The sequence below is a fragment of the Rhinopithecus roxellana genome, chromosome 4 (assembly GCF_007565055.1).
Source record: "Rhinopithecus roxellana isolate Shanxi Qingling chromosome 4, ASM756505v1, whole genome shotgun sequence".
NCBI lineage: Eukaryota > Metazoa > Chordata > Mammalia > Primates > Cercopithecidae > Rhinopithecus > Rhinopithecus roxellana.
In genome coordinates, this window is record NC_044552.1 from 23,924,293 (window position 1) to 23,934,574 (window position 10,282).

At 50.9% G+C, this 10,282-nt stretch overlaps 2 protein-coding genes and 1 long non-coding RNA gene across 10 annotated transcripts in view; 2 read left to right on the top strand and 1 right to left on the bottom strand.

Moving 5' to 3' along the window:
* ATAT1 (alpha tubulin acetyltransferase 1) overlaps positions 1-4,520 on the top strand; it is a 22,665-nt gene extending 18,145 nt beyond the window's left edge. For 2 of the 8 annotated variants that reach the window (XM_010368205.2, XM_030928488.1), the window contains exons 10-13: positions 456-699; positions 3,571-3,650; positions 3,743-3,785; positions 4,146-4,520. In XM_010368205.2, the coding sequence (XP_010366507.1) occupies positions 456-699; positions 3,571-3,650; positions 3,743-3,785; positions 4,146-4,326 (548 nt within the window). In that variant the 3' untranslated portion in view covers positions 4,327-4,520. Of the gene's footprint in view, positions 1-455; positions 2,374-3,570; positions 3,786-4,145 lie in introns of those variants that run through there. The other 6 variants (XM_010368203.2, XM_010368204.2, XM_010368206.2 and 3 more) reach the window with 5 other exon arrangements.
* LOC115896861 lies at positions 4,520-5,467 on the bottom strand. Its single transcript, XR_004056765.1, has 3 exons — positions 5,327-5,467; positions 4,907-5,053; positions 4,520-4,644 (listed from the first exon to the last, which is right to left on the bottom strand). It is a non-coding gene; the product is annotated as an uncharacterized LOC115896861 (long non-coding RNA).
* Positions 4,677-10,276, top strand: C4H6orf136 (chromosome 4 C6orf136 homolog). Its single transcript, XM_010368209.2, is given in 9 exon segments — positions 4,677-5,038; positions 5,041-5,224; positions 5,227-5,314; positions 5,316-5,577; positions 6,881-7,282; positions 8,193-8,281; positions 8,469-8,669; positions 9,822-9,891; positions 9,976-10,276. Coding segments are annotated over 9 exon segments (1,752 nt in total). The 5' UTR covers positions 4,677-4,696; the 3' UTR covers positions 10,090-10,276.
* The last annotated feature ends 6 nt before the right edge of the window (positions 10,277-10,282 follow it).

A 10,282-nucleotide genomic window follows, 5' to 3' on the forward strand; every position in this document is an offset into this window, starting at 1 on the left:
AGGGGACCCAGGGGAAGGATTTGTTCTTTCTAAAGACTCAGATTTCTTGGGCCAGGTGTGGTGGCTCATGCCTGTAATCCCAGCACTTTGAGAGGCCAAGGCGGGCAGATCACCTGAGTCCAGGAGTTCAAGAACAGCCTGGCCAACATGGTGAAACCCTGTCTCTACTAAAAATACAAAAATTAGCTGGGCGCAGTGGCACGTGCCTGTAATCCCAGCTACTTGGGAGGCTGAGGCAGGAGAATGGCTTGAATCTGGGAGGCAGAAGTTGCAGTGAGCCAAGATTGTGCCACTGCACTCCAGCTTGGGTGACAGAGCGAGACTCCGTCTCAAAAAAGAAAAAAAAAAAAAAGACTCAGATTTCTTTTTCTACCCAAACCTTTACTGTCATGACTCTCTGTCTTCCCTCTTTTTTCTTCTTTTTCTGTCTTGCTCTTCGTTCTCCCTGTCCCCAGTTCTGAAGGTAGCTGTGGAGCCTCCTTGGCCCCTAAACAGGGCCCCTCGCCGTGCCACACCTCCAGCCCACCCACCCCCCCGATCCAGCAGCCTGGGAAACTCACCAGAACGAGGTCCCCTCCGCCCCTTTGTGCCAGAGCAGGAGCTGCTGCGTTCCTTGCGCCTCTGCCCCCCACACCCTACCGCCCGCCTTCTGCTGGCTGCTGACCCTGGGGGCAGCCCAGCCCAACGTCGTCGCACCAGGTAATAGGAGTTGAAGGGGTAAGGAGCCTCACAGCTATCAAAGAGGATGTTAGAAATGACAAAGGTTAATTTGAATCCATCAGAGAGATGGATCAGTAAGATGGGTGGATTGGGGAGGTCCTGAAACCTTTCACGAAAAATATTTGTGCAAGTGATCTGGGAAAAAAAATACAGTGAAGGAGCAGAATAGGACCTTATATGGAGCCTAGGGACCCTGGCTTTAATGTGAGAGTTGTGTGGAACAGTAGCAAGGACACCAAGATCCATCGAGTTGGGGGAACGGAGCCTTCTAAGATTGGGGAAATCTTTGCATAATACTTGCTGGGGAAGGGGCAGTGTCTGACACAGAGTGGGGAGCCACTGGCTTGTGTGCCAAGAGTCCATCGCAGCAGGCAGGGAGTGGGCATTTCCTTGATTTCTCTCCCTGGCTTTCTCTTCACCTCTGACTTCTCTGTTTTTCTCTCCCCCCCTCCCCCGCCCATTTCTCCACTCCCTTCCTCCCATCCATAACATCCTTCCACAGCTCCCTTCCCCGCTCTGAGGAGAGTCGATACTGACAGCTACCCTCTCCCTTCCCTGGGAGACCTGGGGTGGGCAGAGACCCCCTCCCTGAGAACCTCAGACCCACTCTTCCATTGCATCCTGTAGGACCCAGTGGAACCTGACAGAGCCCATAGGATTCCCTCTTCTACTTTCTTAGATAATAGGGATGTCAGGGTCTCAAATTGCCTAATACTTTGTAGCTTTTCTTACCACAAAAGCACCCCTTCTGTCCTAGCTTGGGCTCTGAATACTTTCCCCACAGACAGCCTGATCTGTTGCCAGACCTCTTGGTTGGATGGCTCATACATTCATCTAGAGAAGCACATTCTTGCTTGCTGTCAAACTTTAGAACACCATGGAAGGTCTAAGGGCGTCCTGTGTCAGGGAAACTTTTTAAGGAATTTTATCCATGGGATAAACCCCATATTCCCTCTAGTGTCTACAGGTGGCTCTAATACTGCTTTGTGCTGCCTGCCACACTTGCCCTTTGAGCCTGCAAATGGCCGCCAGTGAGCAAGCTCTGCTTCAGAGCAGTCTAGTTAGGTAGAACAGGGACTTACCAGCTTCCCAAAGGGATCTACTCAACATTGCCAAACTCTTCATTTCCACACTTTGTGTAGGTGTCAGGGAACCCCAAACTGGTGTTGCTTTGGGGTCTCTAAAGGAGACTGGCTGACACCACCATTTCCCCCAGATCCAGATTCTCTGAGGGAGGTTGTTTCTTGAGAGTAGATCCAGAGTCTCGAGGATCTGTTAGATCCTGGAATCCCCTCTTGCATCCATCCCTCCCTGGTAGCTAGATGCTGATATACTCCTGTCTTGTGAGATTGTCGAGATAAGATGGGGGACCACTCTTCCTCTGTCCTTCCTCTCTCCTTTTCTCCATAGCAAGGATGACCTTCCCTGCTCCATGCCCAGAGTATAGCTAGATCCCTTCCCCTCCCTACCCTTTGAATGTGTGCTAGATCAGGTACCCCACTGTGTTTCCTGAAATCCTTGGGAGCCGGATCTCCCCCTCTCCCCTACTCACTCTTCCCTTTTCTTCTCCCTCTCCGTGTTGTCTGAATAAAGTGTGAATTCTTTTGTGTTTTCTAAATTGACATTTTCAATGAAAAAAAGAATCACAAAAAAGTTGTCAGCCTCATTTGTGCGTCACCCCTTATTTTCCTGGGACCTCAGGACCTCTGTCCCTCTCATTTCTAGATCTGCACATCTTTTACCCAGGAGCCTCAGAGTTCCCGGGTCTGGTGTCTGCCTATCCCCATCTGCACTGTTAGTCCTCCTGCAGATTCTGTGTCTCCTTTCATGTAGGTGCTGGATCCCTGTGTGTGGGCTTCTGTATCTACTTCCTCATTCCCTCCAGGAACCTCCAGCTCTCCCTAGTGACTTCTACCCTTTACTCTGGGCCAGCCTTTGCCGAGATGTCAACACCTCTGGATCCACTAATTACCTCCTGCCTGCTGTATTCCTCTTCCCTCTCTGATTACCTGATGTCTGCTCCACTAAACCGCTGGATCTCTCTCAAGACAAACCCTTACCTCCATTGAGAGTGTAACACAATCTGTCACCCTATTTACAGAGGCCCCCTTCCTTTTCCTCCTAAATTCAAAATTCAGCTTGTCACTTCCTATTTCCCTCTGGTCTAAGGAATCTTTTTTTTCTTTTTTTGAGATGGAGTCTTGCTCTATTGCCAGACTGGAGTGCAGGGGCACAATCTTGGCTCACTGCAACCTCCACCTCCTGGGTTCAAGCGATTCTCCTGCCTCAGCCTCCTGAGTAGCTGGGATTACAGGAGTACACCACTGTGCCCAGCTAGTTTTTGTATTTTTAGTAGAGACGGGGTTTCACCATGTTGGCCAGGATGGTCTTGATCTCCTGATCGTGTGATCCGCCTGCCTTGGCCTCCCAAAGTGCTGGGATTACAGGCATAAGCCACCGCACCTAGCCTGGTCTAAGGAATCTTATACTTAAGGTAACCCTGTTTTCCAAACCAAACACCAGAGTACCTGATCAAACACATTTTTGACCACATGTGAGTCTGTTCTTATGACATGATTTGGATCACACCTAGCCATATATTTAACACATTACCTCAACTAGAAAGAATACAGCAATAAATCAGAAGCGCTCCAGAAAATCTTGGGTATAAAATCAACTTCCCCTGCCCTTTTCTGGGACACAGCTTTGATTAAAACCCGTTAGGAATGATAATTACCCCCTTCTCTTTGTTCCTGTGCTATTCCTTTTACTTCTCTCCTCTGATTCTTACATACCCACCCATCTTTCATCCAGTTGCCTCCTCCCCATCATCTCCCATTTCTTCTACAGGGGAACTCCCCCAGGTCTGGTAGCCCAAAGCTGCTGCTACAGCCGCCATGGGGGGGTGAATTCCTCATCCCCCAATACAGGTAAGTATTCACTCCTCCCTACCCTCAAATCAAGTAGGCCACATTCACTATCTACTCCTGCCTTCCCATTCACATGCCTGGTATTTCCACAGGCAACCAAGACTCCAAGCAGGGAGAACAGGAAACAAAGAATAGGTGAGGTCTAAACCCCTCCCCTAACAGCCTCCCACCACCATCTGACTCCCTAACATCACTCTTAGCCACTTCATTGCCTACTCCTAAATCTTACTGTATGAACCGGACACCAGCTCCTCCCACAATTCCTTCCACCTTACATCCTGCAAGCCCCTTTCCCCCACAGGTTCAACTCTGGTACTTCCCTTTGGAATACAGGTTCTCTGGGAGGTTTTAAATTTGGACATAGCACTAATGGTTCCAGCCTCATACCCATCATGTGTCCTACATTAAAACCTGGCCTGAGACCTTGAAGAGTCTGTAATCTTAATTTTCTCTTTAGTATTCCTATAACCCAGTCTCCATCTCCCCACCTACCAGGTCTGCCAGTGAGGAGCAGGCCTTGTCACAGGATGGGTCTGGGGAGAAGCCCGTGCACACAGCTCCTCCACAGGTCCCGGCCCCGGCTCCACCAGCCCAGTCCTGGACAGTGGGTGGGGACATACTCAACGCCAGGTTCATTCGAAACCTGCAGGAACGTCGCAGCACCAGGCCTTGGTGACCGCAGCCCCGTCTCACATCTTCAAAGTGTTATTTCTCCCTCACTACAGGAAAGAGCCAAAGCCCAACCCTCATAACAGATGGATTCATTCATTCATTCATTCATTCATTCATTCATTCATTCAGCAGGCTTATCAGATTCAAGTCATTTGTATCTTTTAACCAGACCAATAAAAGTATTTATTTTTATCACAAGAGCGCTTGGAAAACTTGACTCATTATTTCAGCCACCTCACCCCTCACTGTCGTTGCACCCGGTTCAGGCTTCAGCCGTTTTTGCTCAGCTTTTTGCTCAAAGGCCTCAGCTGTGAATACAGCGCTGGGCGGAGAGGTGGGGGGGTAGGTGGGGGGGGTTGGGGGGGAAAAAAAAAATGCTAACTTGCGCAAGCGCACTCAGGCAGCCTCCGAGCCCGCGGGCGCAGGCGCGCTTACTGCCGACAGAGCGCTTCAGCCGCTTCCCTCGAGCCCGCAGTGCGCAAGCGCGCGACATCTCCGTTTCCCTCCCTCAGCCCCTTCCCCCCCTTCCCCCCCCGTCCCGGCCTCCTTTCCCCTTCACGAAGCCGGCTCCGGGGCGCGCTCACCCCTGTGAGGAGGCCGGAGGCCGGACTCAGAGGCTCCCTCTCCACTCCCGGAAGATCATGTACCAGCCCAGCCGGGGTGCGGCCCGGCGTCTCGGCCCTTGCCTCCGCGCCTACCAGGCTCGACCCCAGGTGAGAGCGGAGCAGAAGCTGGAGGGAGGAGAGGGGGCGGGGAGAGACCCTCCTCAGAGCCGGTGCGTGGGGCGGAGCGCGCGCTGGGTTCCGCGCAGGCGCAGAGACACCCACCGCCCCTTCCCACCTGTGCCCTGCAGCGCGTGGACGGGCTAGGGGTCGCGGGAGCGGGAGGGATTCACTGCCGGCCTGGCGCGTAAGGACTTCGGTCCTCCCAGGTTTGAGGGCGGACAGACGGGGTCAAGGCCAGGCAGCGGGGCGCGTCTGCGTTGCGCCCGACTCCGCGGTTACCTGTGCCTAGAGGTGATTTGAAGGGCAGGGGCGGAGAGATTCGCAGCCCGGCCGCGGCGCCGTCCCGGAGTTCCTCGGCCCAGACCAGACCCGCGGGGCGCCTTCAGCAGCCCGCGCGTCTTGCACTCGGAGAGCGGTCCGGGCAGGAAGGCCGGCCAGTGTGCACCCTCTTCGGGCCCCTGCGCCGGGGCTGGCAAGATGGCCACGCCCCCAGCAGAGACGGCGCCTCTGGGACACCGTTGGGGACCGAGGTACCCGAGCGGGCCGCCCGCCTTCCCTGGAGTGAGACGGTCCCCTGGGTGGTTCCTTGGGAGCGGAGGGACTCGGGTGAGGCCTGACTTTGGGTGACCTCCCCTTGCAGTTTCAACGTCGGTAAACCCAGGAGAATGAAGGCCAGCCTTTAACTGTCTCCTGAGGTTGTGTCTGTCATTAAAGGGGCCCAAAATGATAATAGCTTCCATTTATGTACTGCTTTCTAGCTCGCTACGTTTTGTTTACATTCATTATTTCATATAGGCCTCATAACTCAGTGAGGTTTTATTGTCCTGGTTTATAGGACATTTGTAGGAAGCGGAGGCATAGGGAATGAGAATGCCTGAAGTTACATGATAGAACTAGAATTCAGATTCCTAGCTTCAGCTGGATATTCTTTTTTCTCTGTACATTTGCCTCGCACACTTAATCATGGAGACGTATAGGCCACAGCATTTAATCCACAGTACAATAAAACCTGTTATTCTTTCACTCATCAAGTATGTATTAGATGATTCTTGAGATAAGAGAGGTGAAACTGCCCCCAGTTTTGGAATCTTTTTTTTTTTTTGAAACGGAGTCTCGCTCTGTCAACCAGGCTGAAGTGCAGTGGCACCATCTCGGCTCACTGAAACCTCCGTGTCCTGCGTTCAAGCGATTCTTCTGCCTCAGCCTCCCGAGTAGCTGGGACTACAGGCACGAGCCACCACACCCGGCTCATTTTTTTGTATTTTTAATAGAGACGGGGTGTCACCATATTGGCCAAGCTGGTCTCGAACTCCTAGACCTCGTGTTCTGCCCGCCTCGGCCTCCCAAAGTGCTGGGATTACAGGTGTGAACCACCACGCCCGGTCCAGTGTTGGAATCTTAAGGAATTCTGGCCGGTCGCGGTGGATCATGAGGTCAAGAGATGAAAACCATCCTGGCCAACATGGTGAAACCCCATTTCTACTAAAAATACAAAAACTAGCTGGGGGTGGTGGCGCTCGCCTGTAGTCCCAGCTACTCGGGAGGCTGATGCAGGAGAATCACTTGAACCCGGGAGACAAGAGTTTGCAGTGAGCTGAGATTGCGCCACTGCATTCCAGCCTGGCGACAGAGCGAGACGCCATCTCAAAATAATAAAATGGTTTCCTCCTGTTTTCAGTAGAGATGGAGATGAATCCATCCCTTTTTTCCTATAGTAATTCCATCCTTTCTGTCAGGAGGAATAGGTATTGGAAGCCTGTTGAGCATCCAAGGGATGAAGGGGTGTTAGGCAAGTGGATTCTTATCTTTTTCCCTTTTGTTCTGTCTCCTTAGGACCAGCTTTATCCAGGGACTCTACCATTCCCACCCCTTTGGCCCCACTCCACGACAACCACTTCCCCATCATCTCCTCTACTCTGGTCTCCCCTGCCCCCGCGCCTTCCCACCCAGCGTCCTCCCCAGGTTCCCCCACTGCCTCTCCCTCAGATCCAGGCCCTCAGCTCAGCATGGGTGGTTCTCCCTCCAGGAAAGGGGGAGGAGGGACCAGGACCTGAGTTGCATAGCGGCTGCCTGGACGGGCTTAGAAGCCTTTTTGAGGGACCTCCCTGCCCCTATCCTGGGGCTTGGATACCTTTCCAAGTCCCTGGAACTGCCCACCCTTCCCCTGCCACCCCATCAGGAGATCCTAGTATGGAGGAACATCTGTCTGTCATGTATGAGAGACTGAGACTAGAGGTAAGTCAGTGCAAAAGTGGCCTTCATCTACAGTGGGAAGGGATGTCAGTAATCCTTGGAGGTAGGGGGTTAGTCAACTGGATTCTTTTTTGGAACCATGAGGCAGGCATAGAAATGTATTATAAACGTTTTCCTGAGAAAATGATGTTCCAGCCAGGCACAGTAACTCGAAGTGCTGTAATCCCAGCACTTTTGGAGGCTGAGGCAGGTGGATCATCTGAGGTCAGGAGTTCAAGACCAGCCTGGCCAACATGGTGAAACCCCATCTCTACTAAAAATACAAAAATCAGCCAGGCATGGTGGCAGACACCTGTAATCCCAACTACTCAGGAGGCTGAGGCAGGAGAATCACTTGAACCCAGGAGATGCAGTGAGCTGAGATAGCGCCATTGTACTCCAGCCTGGGCAACAGAGTGAGACTGTGTCTCAAAAAAAAAAAAAAAGAAAATGTTCTTCATTTTGGGTTAAGGGAGGTTAATCACGGGATGAGATCTTTCATTCCAAGATGGGAGTAAGGAGGCCTTAAAAATAGAAAACTGGGCCTGGCATAGTGGCTCACGCTTATAATCCTAGCACTTTGGGAGGCCGAGGCAGGCAGATCACGAGGTCAGGAGTTCAAGACCAGCCTGGCCAACACAGCGAAACCCCATCTCTACTAAAAATACAAAAATTAGTAGCTGGGCACAGCAGGTGCCTATAATCCCAGCTACTCGGGAGGCTAAGGGAGGAGAATCGTTTAAACCTGGGAGGCGGAGGTTGCAGTAAGCCAAGATCACACCACTGCACTCCAGCCTGGGTGACAGAGCTACACTCTGTCTCAAAAAAAAAAAAAAAAAAAAAAAAATAGAAAACTGAAAAATAGGATTATCTTTTCTTTCCCACTGGGTTGATGCCATCTTCTTCCACCTAGCTTCCCAAGCTCTTCCTTCAGTCCCACGACTACAGTCTGTATTCCTTGGATGTGGAATTCATCAATGAGATCCTCAACATACATACCAAGTGAGAATTGGGGCACAGGTAGGGCCTTGGGGAGGAAAAGCACCCAAAGCTATACACATGACCCTTTCCACTTCCCAGAGAAGTTCCTAGATTGCTTCTCACAGCTCTTCCCCATTTCTTAGACAGAAGCCAGTTTGTTTTTCTAATTCTGCCATCATGAGATTTCTTTCCCATCCCTTCTTCACAGGGGCCGAACATGGTACATTCTTTCACTGACCCTCTGCCGTGTCCTGGCCTGGAATTATTTTGCACACCTTCGTTTGGAGGTTCTACAACTGACCCGCCACCCTGAGAACTGGACCCTGCAAGCACGGTGGCGGCTCATAGGGCTGCCTGTCCACTTGCTCTTTCTGCGGTTCTACAAGCGTGACAAAGATGAACTTTACCGGTAAGAGAGAAATGAAAAAGGACCCAAACTATAATCAGTTCCTTCTTTTTTTTTTTTTTCTTTTGAGACAGAGTCTCACTCTGTCACCCAGGATGGAGTGCAGTGGTGTGATCTCAGCTCACTGCAGCCTCTACCTCCCGGGTTCCAGCGATTCTCTGGCCTCAGTCTCCTGGGTAGCTGGGATTACAGGCGCACCACCACACCTGGCTAATTTTTGTATTTTTAGTAGATATGGGGTTTCACCATGTTGGCTGGCTGGTCTCGAACTCCTGACCTCAGGTGATCTGCCTGCCTTAGCCTCCCAAAGTGCTGAGATTACAGATGATCTAGTCTCCCAGACAACCCTTGACCTATCCTGACTTGACTGTATAAGGACAGGGATCTTGTTTAGTTTATGTTAATGTTAAAAAAAAAAAATGAGAGGCTGAGTATATTAGAAAAACCTCTGAGCTTCAGTTTCTTCCTATACAGTGCCTAGCATATGGTAGGTACTCAAATACTTACTGAACAGGCTGGGTGTGGTGGCTCACGCCTATAATGCCAGCACTTTGGGAGGCCGAGGCAGGCAGATCACTTGAGGTAAGGAGTTGGAGACCTGCCTGGCCAACACGGTAAAACTCAAAAAATACAAAAATTAGCCAGGTGTGGTGGTGTGCACCTGTAGTTCCAGGTACTTGGGAGGCTGAGATGGGAGAATTACTTGAACCCAGGAGGCAGAAGTTGCAGTGAGCCGTGATCACATTACTGCACTCCAGCCTGGGTGAGAGTGAAACCCTGTCTCACAAAAAAAAAAAAGTACTGAACAAATGAAAAGTCCTGTCTCTTACGTTGAGCCTTACAACCTGGTAAATTTCTGCCTGGGAGTATAATCGCAATAAAATGTTAGGCTCAGCCACAAACATTGGATATAAGTTTTTAAACCAGCAGTTCCCAAACTGCTGCACGGTAGAAATGCCCAAGGATCGTTAAAAAATATTGATGCCAAACACTGATTTAATTGAGACGGGACAACCTAAGCACTGAGATGTTTGTAAGTTGCCCAGGTGATCTAATATGTAGCAGAATTTAGAGACTACTCGTTGAAACAAATGCTTGAATTCAGCTTTGGGACCAGTCACCTTCTCCCTCAGTAAGCCTCCCTGTATTCCCCAGGACCTATGATGCCTACTCCACTTTCTACCTGAATTCCAGTGGCCTCATTTGTCGCCATCGTCTAGATAAAGTGAGTCCTAGGTAGGGCTGGGTGGGGTGAAGGGTAGAACATCTGTGTGCCTCCCCCAACTGGCATTAACCTTTCTCCTTGCAGCTGATGCCTTCACACTCACCTCCAACGCCTGTGAAGAAGCTGCTAGTGGGAGCCCTGGTGGCCCTGGGGCTGTCAGAGCCAGAACCTGACTTAAACCTGTGTTCCAAGCCCTGATCCTTGACCTTTGAGTGGGGGCAGCACTGAAGACTGCTAAGCCCAAGAGAAGGAGGTGGAGGCAGCCAAGAATCTCAGGAGCCAGCTTCCTCTCTTTTCTCTCCTTCCTTTCCATCTCATGCTGTGTAAAGCTGCTCTGTAATTTAACTTGTAAATAATAAAGTTTAACTGACTATATGAGATAGAATTTCAT